Source organism: Emydura macquarii, unplaced genomic scaffold (assembly GCF_026122565.2).
Source record: "Emydura macquarii macquarii isolate MOO-44397 ecotype Brisbane River unplaced genomic scaffold, CSIRO-AGI_Emac_v2 contig_2156, whole genome shotgun sequence".
Taxonomy (NCBI): Eukaryota; Metazoa; Chordata; order Testudines; family Chelidae; genus Emydura; species Emydura macquarii.
This window is the reverse complement of record NW_027132293.1, coordinates 301,449-322,453: the sequence shown is the minus strand read 5'-3', so window position 1 is coordinate 322,453 and position 21,005 is coordinate 301,449. Positions and strand designations below refer to the sequence as shown.

General features: G+C 44.7%; 1 protein-coding gene across 8 annotated transcripts in view; it reads left to right on the top strand.

Annotated features, from left to right (window-relative positions):
* Positions 1-21,005, top strand: part of LZTR1 (leucine zipper like post translational regulator 1) — a 116,738-nt gene that overhangs the window by 42,305 nt on the left and 53,428 nt on the right. For all 8 annotated transcript variants that reach the window (XM_067558612.1, XM_067558610.1, XM_067558613.1 and 5 more), the window contains exons 8-9: positions 14,415-14,567; positions 18,745-18,855. In XM_067558612.1, coding sequence (XP_067414713.1) covers positions 14,415-14,567; positions 18,745-18,855 — 264 coding nt within the window. The remainder of the gene's footprint in view (positions 1-14,414; positions 14,568-18,744; positions 18,856-21,005) is intronic.

The following is a 21,005-nucleotide window of genomic DNA, read 5'->3' as shown; positions in this document are numbered from 1 at the left end:
GATGGGAGTTGTGTTCCCCTTCCTCTGGCTCCAGCGGTGACCCCAGTGCCTAGGGACCCAGGCGGAGCGCTGTGCCGTGCTCCCTGCTACAGTCAGGGGCAGGGGAGCACTGCTCTCTCGTTCCCTTGGCTGCAGCAAGGAGCCTGCACCGTCTTTTAGCCCCGCGGCAATGCACTCCACCTGGTTCCTCAGGCAGCAGCTTCTTTCTGCAGCCACTGGGAGGGAAGCGGTGGGCCACTTCAAAAGCCCCCACGGGTTGGGAACCACTGGCATAGAGAGATGTCTTAGAGGGCAGTCTCACAACTGACTTCACAGGGACAGAGAAAGGAGTGATGGCAGGTACCCCAATCCAGGTCTCAGTTTTTCAAGACACCGGTACTGATATGCTTGTGGAAATTAACTCTGTGTCGGGATGCAAATCCTACTGAAGAGATGGTTGTCTAAGAAAATGCAAATGACTCATCCAGCAGAGGGGAAGAGGGAATTCCCCAGGCTGGTACAACCCGGAAAGCTGCTAGGAAACGGTGCATTGCTTAGCCTGGAGAGCACAGATCACAACCCAATAGGAAAAGCGAGTGGGGGAGATCCCAGTGCTAGTAGTGGGGATCACAGGGTGACTGCAAGAGGAGAAATGGATTTTTTGCATGGACATAATCCTGGGGCTGGGAGACAGCTCCACAGGGCTCCAGTGTCTGGTGAGGTAAGGATGTAGGGGATTTTGCCAGGTTTCTGACCAGTGCAAGACGAACAGTTCTGTGGTGCAAAATTGGGGAGCTGAGGAGAGTTGGCTGGGGCCTCTCTATTGTTGGTTCATGAGCAAGTACTCATGCAATCTAGCTAGGTTTGAAGCGCCACCTGCTGTTGCACTAGGTGATAACAGTGCCCCGAGGGGTCTGCTGCTTGTCACTAACGAGGCTTTGTATGAGACAGCCCAGGCTATAGAGTTAAGGGGGCATAGTGTTCCTCACAGTTCCAGGTTGAACCCTGGCAGATCCCATCACATTGTCACATGTTCAAACCCATGCAGCCCTGATTAGGCAAAACTGGTAAAGCAGGTCTTAGACAAAGGAATGTATTTACCTCAATTTACCTATAAGTAGTAAACAAGGTCCTTGAAATAGCAAGAGGGAGGCAGGGAAAATCTGCATTTTAGCAAACAGCATGAAACCTCTTTCACAACAAGACCTCGTATCTCCATCCTCACAGCTGGAAGGAACTTGCTCTGGGGTTAACCCTCAGGAAAATGCATTTCAAAGGGTGACTGAACTATAAAACTAAGGGGAAGAAACACCCCAACTTCTCTTCCTATCTATCTCTCTCTTTTCACTAAGAAGACAAAAGAAACTGCTGTTAGAGTGTGGGAGTAGACCCTGGCCTGAGAGTTTGGTCAGCAATGTTACTAGAAACGTGGTTTAGGATTTCACCTTGAACTAAGTCTAGTTAGTTAAGTTTAGAAAGTGTTTTATATTTATTTTGTAACCATTTCTGACTTTAATAACGTATAGCTTTTATGTGAGTACAAATATCTCTTTGTAGGTAATTAAACTTGCTTTATTCTTTAATCAAAACTAATCCAGTGTTGTGAATTGTTTGGGTAACTCTATTTAAGGTAGCAGACTGCGTTAAATTGATCTCTTTAGGGGGGCAATGGCCCTAATATATCTGGACTGTCCAGGAGAGGGCTAGACAGTGCAGAACATGTTTTTTGGGGAGATCTGGGACTGAGTGTGTGTGTGTTGGGGGCACCCTGCAAGTAGTAATCAAGATTGCTGGAAGCCAGAATGTGGCTGGTTGTTTGCTGAGACACTTAGGATGTGACCTACATGTTGTTTCACTGTTTGTGAGAAGCCCATGTTGAGTGCTACAGCAGCAAAGCATTATGAGGCTCCCTAATTTGCAGGGCAGGTGGTGACACAACCCCTCACTGGTCTAGATTGCACCCTGGAATGTCACACTCTGATTAGTCAAACATTGGCAAACCTCTGATAATCTAAAATCCCTGACTCATCTCCTGATTTTGTTGAGCTCCTGCTTGAATATCTTGCACAATTCCTGCTTTGCTTCCAGCCTGTAATTATAGTATTGTTGAATCAGGGATTAATTCAGATCAATTCATGCCCATAGCTGCGCACCCAATAACCATACCAGTGAAGGCCAAAAGTCAGTATCTTCAGTGCAGACCTATTGTTTTATTGAAAAGCAGGTATCACAGACAAATAGAAAAGACTATACAATGCCTCTCCTTAGTTAGCCTCAATTTCCAAAGCATAAACCCTCAGTAACTATGCTGGCCCCACATAGTATCCTGATTGGTAAGCAAAGCGGGATAGCTACCACTCCTAGGTGAAGACTGTCACTTCCTCCTTCATGTTCCCCCAGGTCCTTGGTCTATTTTTTGAGTCCCTAGCAGTGGGATCTTGGCTACCCTGAGGCCCTCTGATCTATGATCTCTCGGAGCAGGATCTAGTTTACCCCAAGGCGCTCTGGTCTTAATCCTTCTGTCTGACAGTATCACCGGCCCTCTTGGGTATATGAGATATAGATAGACAAAGCTAGATATCATGTGATCTTCCCAGTACTTATATTCTCTTCCCAAAGAAGTCACATGTCCCCAAACTGTGCTTTGCCAATGAATTATGTGGCATATTCCAATTAATTCATAATTTGGGAGGGGGCTGCAGGGATTGGCTGATATTCACTTATCGTGGACTACTCCCCTCCAGGCACCTGCTGTCACGTCATTCTGTAGGGTCAGTTGACCCAGCCATTACACGCCTACATGTGGCGAACCGCCCATGGGCTGACCATGACCATTGGTCTTCCACATCATCATAACTGCTTACATAGGGTCTGGATAAACATTTGTGACACACATTGATGCCAACTGCAAGTTTGGCCTTTTCAGTGGTTATCCACAGTCCAGTGCTATGAGGCCCTGCTCCCAGCATCCTCTAGCACTCAGACTCACCAAACTTGTCCATTGTGATGCTATATAGTGATTCAGCACCGTCCCAACAAGTATATCAGTGTAGAGAGATATAGTTTGGTGCCAGTTCTAAAATCTCTTGGCAAGTTTGTCCTCGAGATTATTCAGTAGCTACCTGATTTGGGGATTTAGAAAGACTGGTTATCAATATAGATGCCCAGACTCCACATAAAGGGAGAATAAGCCACTTCATGCATACCCAGGCGCACCGTGCTGAGATTGAGAACAGGAAGACAAATACCCATTGAGATGAAAGGACCAGTGCTCACCTTCAGAACTATTTTGTCAGGCTATATGCATCTCCTTGGGGTGGTCTCAACTGAGAGAGTCTCATGGTGATGAATGGGCCTCTTTGTACTTCTATGGGACTTCTATACTGCAGATAGCTGTACAGAGCACCTTCCTCATATGCTAGGCCCAGATTTTGGCCTCTCATTTGCCATCTGCTGCTGGTGGATGCTCTGTCTCCTTCTGATGGCTTACCACTAGCAAGGAGGACTCAGGAGAAAGTCAGAGTTGGTAGCTGAATGGTGGTGAGCTGTGCTCAGAAAGCTCCCTTGGGGCTCACTCCCCCAGGTACCTGTCAATGTGGCCCCCTTGCTTCTACCACTTTCTCAATAAATAAGTGAAATTCACTGCCAGAAACCTCGGTTAATGCAGATTAAAAACTGCCTAGCGTTGCCTTTGTGCTCTTTCAGAACACACAGACTGGCTCAACTGTTCTTTGAAAACAAGGAAATACGGAGTTATGGCCATGCCTCCCATACCGTGCCCTGAAACAACGATGAGAGATCGTAGGATTGTATATGTGGAGGACAGTAGGGAAAGTGCAAAAGAGTAGCAGAGGGCTTATCTAGGTTTAGGTGGGGTTCAGTTAACACAAGCTAGCTCAGTGGGTAATCAACTGAACATGAGCTCCCAATGTGACTCTGTGGTGAAGAAAACTAATGTGAATAAACATTGCATTAATTCCTGTTTGCACCAGTGCCAAACACAGGTAATATAAAAAAACCCAAGAGAATATTGAGTAGGAGTAGGGAGGTTCTATTCCCTCTGTATTTGGCACTGGTGCAAATGCTGCTGAAATACTGTGTCAAGTTCTGGTGTCCACAGCTCAAGAAGAATGTTGGTAAATTGGAGAGAGGTCAAAAAAGAGCCACAAGAATGATTAAACATGACTTATAGCGAGAAATGCAAGGAGCTTAATCTGTTTAGTTCAACAAAAGAGAAGGTTAAGGGGTGACTGGATCACAGTCTGTAAGTATCTCCAGGTGGGACAAAAATTGATGATAATGGGCTCTTCAGCCTAGCACAAGATCCAATGGCTGAAAGTTGAAACTAGACAAGTTCAGAATGGTAATAAGGGGCACTTTTTTTTTTTTTTTTAAAACACTGAGCATAATTAACCGTTGGAACAATTTACCAGGGTTCATGGTGGATTGTCCATCACTGAATGTTTAAATCAAGATGGGAGGGTTGTCTTAAAGATATTCTCTAGTTCAAGTAGGAATTAATTCAAAGAATTCCTATGGCTTGTGTTAAACAGAAGGTCAGGCTGGAAAGATCATTATGGTCACTTGTGGCTTTATAATCTTTGAAAATGCACTGTAGTTCCAAGGAGTGGGGAATTGGCCACCTGGTTTTAAATTCTACTTTTGGGTGGCAACATACGATACACCTAAGCATGCACTTTGGGTAGAAAAAATATTGTACTTTTATGTTATGTGCATAGATATTTTTCCTTAATTTGTTCTTGCAGCCACTTGAATGAAGAATTTTAAGAGAGCACGCTGTTCTTAATGCACCCTATTTAAATTACTCATCAGTAGATAATATCAAAATTGATTCAGATCTTTGTAGTGATAGCTGTGAATCCTTGGCCTTTGTTTTAAAGCACTAACCTGACATATTTTTTTCCTCCATACACTACACTCTATTGAATTATGCCAAACAGAGAAATTAAAACTTCCAGAGATGTCATTAGGGCTAATTCTCTCTTACATTATGACCACTTCACACTAGTATGGTGGTTTAAAGCATGCAGAAACATCTCCTGAGGAATGCCTCTGGGGAAAGGAGAGTGTTCCAGAGCATAAGGGCTACTCTGACTTCTGCTGGGGGCCAGGTATAGCTCTGTGTCCTTGTGCATATGCAATATCAGGCTTGGCCTATGCTACAGCATTAGGTTGACATAAGATGTCTTATGTTGACCTAATTATGTCAGGGTACAGACTACAGCCTTGTTCCCACCCATGTAAGTTCCCCACTATACCGACATCATAACACCACCTTCACGAGAGGTGTAAGGCTTATTTCACTGTAGTTACAGAGATGCAGTGTCCCACTCTGAGCCTGTCTGCTGCGCTGGCTGCCTGCTGCCCCAGCTTCCTGTTCTGTGGTCCCAGTTGAACTGCTGCCCAGGCTCCCTGTGAGGAGCAGGGAGCTGAGAAGCCCGTTTGGTTGCCCCTTGCTCCAGGCAGGGAAGCGGGGATCCGAGAAGCCTGAGGCAGCCGGGCTCCCTGCAGGGAGCTGCACGAAGGGCTCTCAGCCACCACCACTGCCCCTCTTCAGTCGTGGGAAGTGCTCCTGGTGAGGACATGCGCCACTGACCAGAGAACAGCAGTGTGGACATGAACCACTGCAGTAATTACTGCGATGGCTGTAAGTCGACCTATGTTAGACATGCACTTATACACTGATTACAGGATCGCATACTGTGTCTCAAATACAATATATCACACAGTTTTAAAGAAAGTTAGATACACGTTTGTCGTCTATTAATACAAAGCATTGGTATGCCAGACAAAGCTGATCAGATTCTCTTATGGGTTGAACTCAGGTCAGTGTAGAAGAGTATCAATGGGGCATCAGTAACCAATTACAGCTCCCCAATTCTGTGGGCTGATCATTGGTGGCCTGGCATAATTAGAACATTTAGTGCCTGCTTTTGCCACACCTTATTGGTCCCCAAGAAACTGCCAGCTAAGAATTGGTGGCGCATGTCCATACTCCACCACTGCCTCTGACACACTTTCTCCTGCTCTCACCAGGCCTGCTGCACTAGGGTGGGCTGTTGGAGTGAGAGCTGGGTATGCTGGTATTGTCAGCAAGGGAATTCCCAAATGGTCAGCATTAACCAGATAACAGCTTTGAGGGATCTGCTTCAGGGCAAGAGAATCTGGGCTACCGTCCTTAGAACCAGTTTATATTAAAAAAATGCAGTCTGCCATTCTTACTCTTTCTTAGTGTAAGATCTATAGTGAATGAGGCAGGAGTACTAACTCTCTTCTGCCTTTGGCAGAACTGCCTCTGGCAGCTTCATTTGAGATGTAGTATTTTTCACTTCCCGTCCCTAAACTCTTATGTTTGTTGCTGTGTGTAGTTGCTACAGTCCACCTGAGGGCAGTTTCACTGCTACATGAATTAATTTTAATATATAGTGGAACATAAAGTGATGTCCTTTTCTTGTACCGTCCCCCATTCCCTCCATAAAGACGTCAGTATAATGATAATATGTAGTTCTTATATAGCTGTTTCACCAGTAAAGCTCGAAGTACTTTATAAAGGAGGTCAATATCATTTCATCAATACACTTCTCGGGCTAAGCTTGACAGCCAAAGCTGGGGCAAGCTTTATGGCTCCTTAATACCACCCCCTTTACACCAGGCAATCATCAAATACTGTCGGCGACAGATTCACTCTGAGTCGCTATAAACTCCAGGAATACCACTACATCCAAGCTCATTTGAAGTGGGATCCGCTCCATGGTTAGTCTGAAAAGCTTATAAAAAATACTGAGATCCTTTGTACAGGAAATAAAAATGGCTCTTTTTTAATAAATGTGCAGCACTACACTACTGTCTGTCTATCTTAGGATTTTATATGCTACCCATCACCATGGTATCTGAGCACCTTCCATATAAAATCAGTTACCAACAGTGCAGTCCACAAAGGACTTCAGAGAGTTTTGGATTCGCCTCCATTGTCAAGGTAAAACCCGAACTGGGTTTGTCTGATTTGTTCGACAGGTTCAGGTCTCTTTTTGGCTTTTTCTTTTTGTGTGTGTGTGTGTGGGGGGGGTTGGAGGGATCGAAGGGTGTATCAGTGTTGTGTCTTTTGCGCTGTGGAAAGGATTTATTTAAAAGGAGTGTTTTGCAACATTTCTTAAAGATGATCATACTTTGGATTTGCCTGATCTCTGAAAGTTCATCCTATCGCCAGCTCCCATCAGCTGAGAATGGCTTGTTCCCAGCTCCCATGTGCTTTGTCCTGGGCTTTGTGCTGTACCTTGTCCCAAAGGAGCACAGATGTCTCAGTGGTTCATAGATAAAATTTCATGTTTAATATAGCTTTCATCTATTTACTTCTCTGAAGATTAGGACTGAAGCCTTAAACTGGAAATTAACAAGGAGCCAGTGGATGGGTGAAGTTCAGGTTTAGTGTGTATATGTCACCATAGAGCATGGAGCAGATGGGCAGTCACATTTTGTGCTAGCTGGGACCTCTGTATTGTTTTTACATTCAGTTCAGGTAGAGTAGATTGCAGTAATTCAGTCTGGAGGTGACAAATGATGAAAGAGGCCAGGTCCTTGGTAGGGAGCAAGGATGGTCCGGTGTCCTAGCAAGCTGGAGGTGGAAGAAATAGATTTTAAACGGTGATGTCACCTGGTCATCCAAGCTTGACATCCACTTTGCTGAACGGGGGCTATCTGCCACCAACAGAAAGTGTGTGTTTGTAGGGGGAAAGAACTGAATCTCAGAAGCATTTCCCCCTTCCAACCAGCATCACTTCCGTTGTGGCTGGGTTCCATTTGAGCCAAGGGGTCTTCAGCCAGGATCTCTTGTAGGCATTTTGGGCCAGATTTACAAAGGAATTTAGTTGCTAGAGATAGAGCTGGGAGCCTAGTGGGATTTGCAAAAGTACGTAAGCAGGTTAGGTGCTTATATTCCATTGAAGTCAATTGCAGTTAGGCACCTAACTCACTTAGGCAACAAATAGGATTTACAAGAATGCCTGTCTCCATCTTTAGGTGTCCAAATACTGTAAATTTGGCTTTGAGATCTCAGTAGTGGTGGTGATTGTATCAGCTGAAAATGAGATAGTGACTCATGGCCAACAAATCTATGACATTCCCATATATAGCCTAAGACCCCTCACTTTCTGTTGGAGCACTATAAATAAGGACATGAACACTGTCAGGTCCTGCTAAGGTTGCCTTCCCCTTGATTAAGACCATCAACGAAAACATGAAGGCTCTGTGGCAAACTCCTGTCTCAATTCCCCCGACTGCCAGAAGAGTTGAAAGAACATACTTTGTACCAGCTAAGGACTACAAGTATCTTTATACTCGCCAACTCCCAGGGCCTTTGGTCATCGCAGCAGTGAATGAAAGGGAGAGGCAAGGACACCAAGGGCCCACACCAAAGGCCAAAGATGTGGAATGGATGGACCTCTGGCAGGAAAACCTTATTCCATTGGGGGCCTGTAACACAGGGTGGCAAATCAGCAGGCCTTATTGAGTAGATACTCTTTTAATACATGGGGGGCCATACTGAAATTCGCAGACTCGGTTCTCCCGGACGCGAAGAAAGAGTTCATGGCCCTGGTAGATAAAGGCAGAACAACAGCCAGAGTCTCGCTCCAGGGGCCATTGGAGGCCACAGATACAGTGGCCTATGTCATGGCTTTGGGGTTGCAATGTGCCGCAGTTTGTGGCTGCAGGCCTCTGGTCTCCCACCTGAGGTCCAGCAGACTATACAAGACCTCCCCTTTGAGGGTCGGTCCTTATTTTCGGACCAGACTAATTCACAGCTGCACAGCCTTAAGGACTCTAGGGTCACCCTCAAATCTCTAGGCTTGCATACACCGGCACCACAGAGCCATCACTTAGATCTCAGCCACCGCCTCACTTCTATCAGCCTCAACAAAGGCGGGACTTTAATCGAAGAAGAGGCAAGAACAATAGGAGGAGGCCTTATCAAACGTCATCAAGCTGCGGCAATGGATCGACGAAGCAGCCCCCAGGCCAGAAGCACAACTTTTGAGGGTGTGCCTGGGTACAGCATACCAATATGGACCTTGGATCCTGCATCTCGTTTATTTTCCAGCCGCTTATACCGCTTCTACCATGCGTGTGCCCAGATCACATCAGACGAATGGGTCCTATGGAGGGTAGAATGGGGATACTCTGTCCAATTTAACTCCCTCCCTCACGTTCCCCATCCTCAATGTCCCTTTTCAGGGATCCCTCTTATGAGCAACTTCTCATTCAAGAAGTGCAGCAGGTTCTGCAAGTAGGAGCGGTGGAAGAGGTCCCACCAATTCTGAGGAGCAAAGGGTTCTATTCCCGATACTTCCTAATCCCGAAAGCCAAGGGCAGCCTCAGACCGATTTTTAGACCGTAGAAACCTCAAGAAATACTTTAAAAATTTGAAGTTCTGCACAGTCCCCCTGGCGTCAGTCGTCCCCTATCTGGATCCAGGAGATTGGTATGCCGCTCTCGACCTAAAGGATGCATACTTCCATGTATCAGTCATCTCGAGGCACAGGAGATTTTTCAGTTTCGTGGTCGGACTGTCCCACTACCAGTTTACGGTGCTACCATTTGGCCTCTCGGCGGCCCCCAGAGACTTCACAAAGTGCATGGCGGTGGTGGCCGCGTTCCTCAGATGAAGGGGTAGACTTGTATTCTCCTATCTAGATGACCGGTTGGTCAAAGTTCACTCCTGACAGCAAGTGCAATCAGACATAGAACTAGTAAGCCAGACATTTGCCAACTTAGGCCTCCTGATCAACAAGCAAAAGTGAACCCTCGCACCCACTCAAACGATAGAGTTTATAGGGAATGTCATATACTCAAACCTGGCCAGGGCTTCTCTTCCGGAAGCTCGTTTCTTGTCTTCTCCATCGTAGAGGAATAGAAACATCACCCTGTGACTACCGTCAGGAATTGCCTAAAACTATTGGGTCACTTGGCAGCCTGTACTTACATAGTCCAGCATCCCAGACTGCACATGAGGCATTTGCCGGCATGGTTGGCCTCATTATACCAGCGATCCAGGGACAGCTTAGAGAAGGTAGTGTTGATCCCAACACTGGTATCGGACTCACTCTGATTGTGGTTAAACCAGGGTGTGGTTTGCACGGGAATCCCATTTAGAGGTCCATCCACCACCCTCACCCTAGCAACCGACACATCGGACACTGGTTGGAGGGCCCATTTGGGCTTCCTAAGGACCCGGGGGCTCTGGTTGCAGGAAGACCTGTTAACTCCCATGAGTGTGAGAGATCTAAGAGTGGTAAGACTTGCCTGTCAAGCCTTCAGGCCTCATCTGGAGGGTAAGTGTGTCATTGTCAAAATGGACAACACGACAGCGATGTTCTATATAAACAGACAGGGTAGTGCTTGCTCCTCTCTCCTGTGCCAGGAAGCCCTCGACCTCTGGCATTTCTGTATAGCAAACGTAATACACATAGAAGCCCCATATCTACCGGGATCACAGAACATATCGCAGACCACCTCAGCAAGTCGATATCTATACATGAGTGGTCTCTCTGTCTAGACGTAGTCAATATCTTCCGAAGATGGGAGACTCCCTAGATACATCTGTTTGAGACGAAATCCAACAGAAAATGCATTCAATTCTGCTCTTTCCAGAGCCACAGCCTGGGAACCTCTTGGTAGGTCGCTTCCTCAAGGGCCTCGACAGGATGTTCCCCCAAACACAGCAACCGGTCCCCCAATGGGACCTTAATCTGGTGCTGTCCATGTTGATGAGGCCACTATTTGAATTGTTGGCGACATGTTCTTGCCTGTACCTGTTGTGGAAGGTAGCCTTCCTAGTGGCCATCACTTTGGCCAGAAAGGTTTCGGAACTAAGGACCTTGACATCGGAGCCTGCTTATACAATATTTTTAAGCACAAGGTTCATCTGTGGCTGCACCCAGCCTTCTTTCTGAAGGTAATTTCACAGTTTCATTCAAACCACAACATTTTTCTTCCGGTTTTCTACCCCAAGCCGCATGCTGACAGCTGTGCGCAGAGTCTTCACTCGTTAGAAGGGCGTTGGCCTTCTTCATTGAATGAACAAGACCATTTAGGAAGACTTCTCAGCTCTTCATTGCAATGGCGGATAGAATGGAGGATCTCCTGGTCTCCTCACAGAGGATCCCGTCATGGATCACATCATGAATCAAGGCACGTTATGACATGACGAAGGTGTCGGCTCCACCATTGACGGTTCACTCCACAAAGGCCCAGGCAACCTCAATTGCCTTCTTGGCCCAAGTCCCGGTCCAGGACATCTGTAGGGCAATGACATGGTCCTCCATCCACACCTTTGTGGCACACTACTCCCTCACTCATCAGGCCAGGAAAGATGTAGTGGTCGGGAGGGCAGTTCTGCAATCAGTATCACGTTGAACTCCGACCCCGCCACCTGGGGGGGTTGCTTTGAGTCACCTAATTGGAATTGACATGAGAAAGCACTCGAAGAAGAAAAGACAGTTACTTACCTTTTGTAACTGTTGTTCTTCGAGGTGTGTTGTTCGTGTCCATTCCAAGACCTACCCTCCTGCCCCACTGTCGGAGTCTGCTGGCAAGAAGGAACTGAGGAGATGGACGGTTGGCGGAGCCCTGTATAGGGCACTATGGAGGTGCGACTCCAGGGGGCTTCAGAGCCAAAACTATGGGTACCTCTGAGGGGAAAAAAGCCTTCTGGTGACTGCACGCAGCACACACACACCTAATTGGAATGGACATGAGCAACACATCTCAAAGAACAACAGTTACGAAAGGTAAGTAACCGTCTGTTTCCCTGCTGGGGAGAGAATGAGAGAAAATGAATCACGTGTGCCAGATGTTAGAAGATGCTCAGATACTATGATGATGAGACCAATGCAAGCACCTATACAGAACAGAATCCATCTGGCTTCAGAATCCTTCTCACAGTTACAGAAGTTGAGAGAAAGAAAGGAGTGGAGGAGAAAAGCTTCTAAATAATTAACAGCTGAAAAATTGACATGAGCAGAATGTACTTGGAATTAATTTTATGCAGTTCTTAATAATACATTTAGCACTGAGATACAGTTCTGCAGGTGGTTGTAAAGAGACCAACAGTGCATTAGAAATGCCTGGAGTAAATTAAATAGAATGACAAAAGACAAGCAATAGAGGTATTTTAAAATATATGTACAATATAAAAATATTGAAAACAACATAATAACGAGGCAAAGCATGAGCTGATAATATAACTAATACCAGTTCTTCATAGCTAAGAAAATGTAATCTCACTCTAAGAGGTGGCCGAAAAAGAGAAGCGAGAAGACAGTCACATAGCTCAATACTCCTCCAGGAATCAGATCTTTTGCTCTCATTTGGTGGAAAACTACCCCACCACATATGGCATAAGGTGTGGTTTGGGGGCATATCGGGTGGGAGATTGCTGCTCTTCACCAGTTTTCAATTACAGTATGGTCCCTTGGGGATTATAGCCAACTTGACTAAAGTTAGAGCAGTCCCAGCTGCTCCAAGCCACCCTGGAGCCACTGTATATCAGGGTGTAGAACCAAGAAGCCACTACCAACTCCTTGATGGCCTGCTCTCCACTCTCCTCCATATCATGGTGCAGGGGAGAATCTGGCCCAAACAATCAAAATGTCAGACAAGTATCAACCTCCCTACCCACTCTGTTTATTCTCCAATTTACTGCTGCATACTTTAAATGAAGCCCTCAGTTTGATCATGAAGAACAATGGGAGGAGGAAGTAAGACAACATAACCTAAGGCTCAGATCCACAGAGGTAATTAGGAGTTACAATACCTATCCCCTAGGTAATCCTCAGCCCCAAGTTAGATGCCCAGGCTCCACATCCAACACATGGGAAGAATTATGCACCTAAGGAAGGGAGCCTCAAAAGCCAGCATGCTGGGCGGACAGCCATTTAAGCTAACCACAAGTAAAATGAGGAGGAGGAAGGCAGGGCTTAGGCCCATTTCCTCAAGGATATTTAGGCCCCTTACTGACAGGCCAGAGGGAAGCACTTTAGGCCAAATCCTCAGAGGTGTTTCGGTGCTTAACTCTCAGTGATTTCAGTGGGAGTTAGGCTTCTAAATACCTTTGAGGTTCTGGGCCTTCCGTCCACTGTAAGCCAGCCCACAACTTGACATCCAAAACCCAGATCTTTCTCCCAGCGAGTGGGAGAAGACAGAAGGTGCATACACAGGTGTACCCTGACCAGCCACTAGCCTGTTGTTAGGGCACTCACATGGGATGTGAGAGACCGAAGTTCAAATCCTTGATCTGGCTTATATACATCAAGGGCTTAAACCTACGTCAATGATGAGTGTCATAACCACCAGGCTGTTGGAGAGTCTGAGCAGGTTTCTCTCAATCTTTCCTATTGAAGCTATTCCACTTGTATAGAGTTGGGATGTGAACCTGGCTCACTGGGATGCTAGGTGAGTGCCCTACTCATTTGGCTGTGTTCCTAGTAGCATTACTGTAGTGCCTCAGGAGCCCTGATCTTGGATCAGGCACTGTATAAACAGAACAAAAAAGATTCCTGCCTCAAGGATCAGTCTCTTTTTCTCTCTGTGACCCAATGAACATTTAATTACGTATAGAAAGTGTAGCAGTTCCAACTAGAGAGAAACCTATCCCAGGATATCCAGCAGCATGGTTGTTAGGCAGTGATGTGGGAGAGGTGGGTTCAAATTCTTGCTCCAAATGAGGCAAAGCAGGATTTGAACTCAGGTCTCCCAGATCCTACACAAGCTCCCTAATCACCAGGGACACATACAAACATACTGCTGTTGAAAAATTCTTGACCTTCTCACTTCTAGCTGTCTTGTGTATTAGGTCTTTGGTGTGCTCTGAGCATGCCAACAGGAATGGACCCTCTGGTGAGCGAGGCGTTCTCCTGCCTTGTTTGAGAGTCCTACTATGGGGTCTGGATGGCTTTAGCTTGAGCTAGGACTCCAAGCTGCTTGTTAGCTATGGGGTGGTGTCAATTCTTAAGTGGCTTTGTGAGTGCTGACCGGCAGAAACTTAGACTCCTTGGCATTTGGCAGCAATTGAGCAGTGGTTTTGAGAACGTCAGTGGTGTCTAAATGGTGGCCTTAGGCACCTAAAGAGAAAGAAGGGGGCCTAAATACCTCTGTGGATCTGGCCTTAAATGTTTGAAATTCTATTCACATTGTAGCTCTGTCATCGCAGAGAGTAAATGCAGAATAAATATTTGTGGATAAAAAGCTAACAGGCCTGGAACAGGACTATATTATTGTCAATGTGCTGATTTTAAAAGTTGTGTATGTATAGCCCTGATGTTTCAGACCCTCAGCTAAAGAAGGAATCCTGGTCTTCGTCCAGTTTCTGATGCGTCCCATCTATACTTTTACACATTGTTATTTTTAAATCTTGTAACCAGGTGTCCCATCCGGAAGTTGCTGAGAGAGTAGCTGCCCCAGAAGAAGCTCCTTCCTTCTCCTCAGAAGAACGTGGTTTTAAAAAATCTCGAGATGTATTTGGTTTAGATTTCGGCATCACAACAGTTAAGCAACAGCCCACAGCAGACTCTGAGGTAACTAAAGTGCACGTGAAAAACAAAATACTGAAAACTAAATTCTACTCCAGTAGAGAGAACTCAGAATCTAGTCCTTTCCGTTTTCTCTTTTCAGCTTCTTTCCTTAAAAACTAACTTGATCCATTTTGCTTCTCAGTTCTAGACCATGAATTTAGGCACTTAAAAGGGCTTTTCTCTGCACACATTTTAAATCAGTTTAGTGAAACCCGTGCAGACCCCTGCATGGATGCTCTCAGTTGAATTTAACCCTGGTTTGTATTGGTTGAGTTTAAATACTCAAGGCATTCACTTCAGCTAAATGATACAAACTGGGTTTAAATCAAATTAGGTGCCTCCCCATGGAAATTTGCAGAGGTTTATCTATGTTGATTTTAACACCATGGATGCTCTGCTTTTCAACCCATTGAGTTCAGCTGTGGGGAATGCTGTATTAATTTAGATAAAAAAATGGGCCAAAGTGTTAACAGAACCCAGTTACTGTCTAACATTAAGTAGTATAAACAAAGTCTGGGGTTTGGCACACACAGACTTCAGCCTGGTTAGCACCATGGCAAACACACTATTAAACATCCTTTTAACCTTGTATTAAAGATACAGAAGAAAAGGAAAAAACAGTTAAAGCATTTGAATGTAAGGTATTAAGTAAGGCTCTCTTTTTAACATCCCCTGTTCCCTTTAGCTGGCGATGGTTTTAGAAGGAATACCCCTCCCCCACCCCATTTGACAGTCTCTTAGATGGTATAAAAGATGGTCATTGTCATCCCAGGAAGTGTTTGTGATTCATCTGGAGCCAGTTGGGGTGTCGATGTCATCTTGGTCCTGGACTCACAAATTCAGAGCAAACATTTTCAAAGTTATAAAGCAAAACTTACTTATTTTCTTGTAGCATGGAATACAGACATTGCAAATGAGATCAATGAAGACAGCAACTTACACTCATTTCATTGAGTCTAAACATTAAATACATTCTTGTAAGACTAATACCTGTTTTGAGCAAAACTAACATACAGGTGAACTAGTCTGGTCTCCAGCTATGAGTTTGTCTGTTCTTAGCTAATACCTACAGTTTTAGCAAGAGCTGGCACCTGGTCTGCCAGTGTCATGCTGCTGCTCATCACTGTGGTTTGTGAGCCCAGTTCTCATGGTAGTATCTGGCAGATTCTTTCTGAGAGGGATTGGCTAAATGGTGGAGAATGGACAGCTGAGTTCTGTTCCCAGCTTGTGTAGACTGTGGGGCCTTTTTCAATAATAAGGTTGTGAAGGGCACAAAGTTATTAATACCAGTTGATAGAAGAAGTCACTAAAGACCTCATGGTTTCTGGCTCCCAAAGTAGTGCATCATTCCCTGGTTCTAAGGGTGAGGCAGAGGGTGGGTGGGAGCAGCAGGAAGAGGAGGATCTGTCTGTGGAAGTTCTGGCTAGGATTTTCAAAGGAACATAGGAAGTTAGGTGCCCACTGAGCAGATGTTTTCAGAGAATTAGACCCTATGTATAGCTGGGATTATGTTTTCCAATGTATATTACTTTGCATTTATCAACATTGAATGTCATCTGCCATTTTGTTCCCCAGTCACCCCATTTTGTGATTTCTCTTTGTAACTCTTCACAGTCAGCTTTCGAGTTAACCATCGAGTAAATCTGTATCATCTACAAACTTTGCCACCTCACTGTTTACCCCTTTGTCCAGATCATTTATCAATATGTTGAATAGCACTGAGCCCAGTACAGATTCTTGGGGGATGCTGCTATTTATCTCTCTCCATTCTGAAATCTGACCATTTATTCCCACCCTTTCCTTCTGGTCTTTTAATGAATTATTGATCCAGGAGAGGACCTTCCCTATTTTTCTGTGACTGCCTACTTTACTTAAGAGCCTTTGGTTATGGCATTGTGAGCAACTTTCTGAAAGTCCAAGTACACTGTAACCAGTGGATCACCTTTGTCGACATGTTTATTGACCCACCCCCCACCCCCCATCAAAGAAGTCTAATAGATTGGTGAGGCATGAATTATGCATATGATGATTAGGGTAGCTGCAGTAGGGTATAGCGGTAAAGGTTGGCAATATAAATAATGCCAATTTATATGGTTTCCTGGAAAATGGGTCTTGTGAAATGAACTTGGTATGTTTTCATGAGATTAAAAGTTTGATTGATCAAGGTAAGCATGTGGACGTCTATATGAAGTTTGACTTAATTCCACATAACATATTGATTGAGAAATAAGAGTACCATGCAAAATATATATAACAGATGTTAAATGGATTAAAAACTGGTTTGTAGATAGCTCTCAAAATTGTTAATGGAGAATCCTCATCTGTTCATTGAGGGTGTTTCAAAAAGGATCCAACAAGAATCTGGACTGGACCAGTGCTATTCAATTATCTTTATCAATATGTTTCATAGATCTTCATCAGTGATCTGGAAGAAAATTTAAAATCACTGCTGGCAAAGTTTGCAGAAAACAATGTTTAGTGGAGTGACAATGTTGAGGATAGATCATGTATACAGAGTGGTCTGGAGACTTGGTAAGCAGGGCATAGACAATCAACATGCTTTTTTATTCAGCCAAATGTAAGATCCTATGTCTAGGAAGAAAGAAGATAAGTCACAATTACAGGATGAGGGACAATATCTTCGAAAGCAATTACCCTGAAAAGGATTTAAGCGTCATGATGCATAACCAGTTGAATATGAGCTCTCAGTGCAATGCTGCGGAAAAGGACTCATTCACTTCTTCGATGTATATGTAGGGCAGTATTAAATGGGAGTAGGGAGGTATTGTTATCTTTGGTATTCATTCACTCGGCATTAGTGGAGTACGGCATCCAGTTCTGGTGTCTGCACTTCAAAAAAAGAAGTTGAGAAATTGGAAAAGGGATGAGAAAAAAGCTACCAAAACAATTTGAGGCCTGGGAAACCTACCTACAGTGAGAGACTTCAGAAATTAAATTTATTTAGTGCATCAAAGAGAAGGTTAAGAGGTGACTTGATCATAGTCTATCAGTATCGCTATGAGGAGAAGATTTCTGATGGCAGAAGGCTTTTTAATCTAACAGACAAAGACATAACAGGATCCAGTGTCTAGAAGCTGAAGTTAGATCAATTCAAACTGGAAATAAGAAGCAAATTTTTAACAGTGAGGGGAACTAACCACTGGAATAATTTACCTAGGGATGTGGTAAGCACTGCATTGCTCAAAGTCTTTAAATTGGATGTCTCTTTCTCAGTGCTACATTCTAGCTCAACCAGAAGTTCTGGGCTTAATACAGGAATCACTGGATGTCATTCTGTAGCCTTTGTTATACAGAAGGTCAGACTCAATAGATGACCACAGTAGTCCAGTCTGGCCTTACTGTCTATGAATTATAGAAGTCAGGGGGGCAGCCAAATGTGGTTGACACCCAGAAGTCCGTGGGGGATAGATAGATAGATACTAAGACTTAGTGGGGGCTTTTTGCAGTGGGGGATGGATAGATACATTCTCTTGGACACGGTCAGTGATAACTGGACATTTTGCAGAAGGGGGAAGGTAGGTTTCTTCCCCCATCTCCCTCCACAGCAACCAGATGCTCCACTGTCTCCTACTTACAGTATCCATCTTTGCATGTAGCATTGCTGTATAGGCACTTTAGTGGAATGGTTCTGTAACAATGACCAACATGAAACAGTTAATGTTTGCATTTAAATTGTCCCAATTTGGGTTCAGAGTTAAACCCCCCATGACATAAATGGGACAGTTTACACCTTTATTTCAGGCTGTCAGTTTGCAGAATAAACACTTAGTTCATATTTTGTTCACATTTGGAAGATTTATCTGTATGGGCTAACAATGTACTTTGTTTTTTAAATGAATCTTAGATCTGAGGCTCAATTCCTTGGCAGTAGGAGTATTCTGCAGAACATTTTTACCTACAGAATACATACAGCCTGCATATGTAAAATACAAATAATTTAGGAGTTTAACAAAAGAGGTGTCATTAAAAGTGGCAGAAAGGGAATCTGTAGATGTAACAAGGCAATTCTGGAATCTAACAGTAGGATGATCCAGCCGTTTGTTGATAATTCATTTAGATTACATTGTTTTCTTTCTCGTTTTTGCTCTTTTACAGACAAATTCTTCTTTGAAAGGTACCTTTTAAATAGGTCTGAGCTTTTTTGTGCTTGTTTTCCTAGCTGCCAAGTGGGAGACTCTTCCATGCTGCAGCTGTCATCTCAGATGCCATGTACATCTTTGGTGGAACAGTGGACAATAACATTAGAAGTGGAGAAATGTACAGATTCCAGGTAATTTTTGTTAATCTGATACATGGGGTTATGGAATGGGCAGCAATGCCTACAGTTAAGGTTGCCTAATATTTTCCATTATAAGCACCTGTTTTCAGTTGCTTAACCCAGTGATTCTCAATCCAGGGGCTGCGAGCTGGTTTCAGTGGGCCATGGTGCCCCATGGCTGAAGCCTGGCACTCTGAGCCCCAGTGTCCCCCGCAGGGCTGAAATCCAGAACCCCAGTGTTCCCCGTGGTGCTAAAGCACCGAGCCTCAGTGAGGCTAAAGCTGGGAATGGAGCCACGGGGCTGGAGCCCTGGTGCCCCCATGGGTCTAAAGCCTAGAGCCCCATTGTCCCCATGGGTTGAAGTCCCGAGGCCCCACACACACACCCGGAGCCCTGCAGGACAGAAACCCTGAGCCCCGCTCCTGCCTGGTGACTGAAGTCTGGAGCCCTAGCCCACCCCTCTCTGCATCTGAAACCCCAAGGCCCCCCCTATGCACCCAGTGGCTGAAGCCAGGAGCCCCAAGGCACCTCCTAGGTCTGGAGTTTTTATAACAAAGGGAATTCAGTGGGTCTAATTTACCTAGATTTCAGTAGGGCATTAGATACAGTTCTACATAGGGAATTATTAGTTAAATTGGAAAAGATGGGGATTAATATGAAAATTGGAAGGTGGATAAGGAACTGGTTAAAGGGGAGACTACGAGTCATACTGAAAGGTGAACTGGCAGGGTGGAGGAAGGACTAGTGGAGTTCCTCAGGGATCAGTCTTGGGACCAATCTTATTTAATCTTTTTATTACCGACTTTAGCACAAAAAGTGGGAGTGTGCTAACAAAGTTTGTGGATGACACAAAGTTGGGAGGTGTTAATACAGAGAAAGACCAGGAAATCACACAACAAGATCTGTATGACCTTATAAACTGGAGTAATAGAAATAGGATGAACTTTAATAATGGAAAGTGCAAGGTCACTAATAACAAGAACTTTTGCTATAAACTGGGGACACATCAGTTGGAAGTGATAGAAGAAGAGAAGGACCTGGGCATATTGGTTGATCACAGGCTGACTATGAGCTGCCAATGTGATGTGGCCATGAAAAAAGCTAATTTGGTCCTACGATGCATCAGGCGTGGTATTTCCAGTAGAGATTGGGAGGTGTTAGTACCGTTATACAAGGTGTTGTTCAGACCTCATCTGGAATACTGTGTGCAGTTCTGGTGTCCCATGTTTAAGAAAGATGAATTCAAACTGAAACGGGTACAGAGAAGGGGTACTAGGATGATCTGAGGAATGGAAAACCTGCCTTATGAGAGGAGACTCAAAGAGCTTTGCTTGTTTAGCCTAACCAAAAGAAGGCTGATATGATTGTTCTCTATAAAATACATCAGAGGGATAAATACCCGGGAGGGAGAGTTGTTATTTAAGTTCAGCACCAATTTGGACACAAGAACAAATGGATATAAACTGGCCATCAGGAAGTTTAGACTTGAAATTAGAGGAAGGTTTCTAACCCTCAGAGGAGTGAAGTTCTGGAACAGCCTTCCAAGGGGAGCAGTGGAGGCAAGAAACCTAGCTGGCTTCAAGACTGAGCTTGATAAGTTTATGGAGGGGATGAATAATGGGACAGCCTAATTTGGCAATTGACTGATCTTGACTACTGGTGGTAAATGTGCCCAGTGGCCTGTGATGGGATGTTAGAGAGGGTGGGTTCTGAGTTACTACTGAGAATTCTTTCTGGGTGTCTGATTGGTGAGTCTTGCCCACATGCGCATGGTTTAGTATGTGGGGTCGGGAAGAAATTTTTTCCCCAGGGCAGATTGGCATAGGCCCTGAGAGTTTTTTACCTTTCTCTGCAGCATGGAGCACGGGTCACTTGCTGGTGGATTCTCTGTACCTTGAAGTTTTTAAATCATTATTTGAGGACTTCAATAACTCAGTCTTAGGTTAGGAGAGGGTCTATTACAGGAGTGGGTGGGTGAAGTTCTGTGGCCTGTGTTGTGCAGGAGATCAGACTAGATGATCAATATGGTCCCTTCTGACCATATGAGTCTATGTTGTGGGTGCCTCAGAAGAAAAAGGTTCAAAACCCCTGGCTTAATCATTCCTAAGCTTCCACTGTTCACACTGAAATTTTCTATGCTTAGTTTCTGCCTCAGGCTGAAT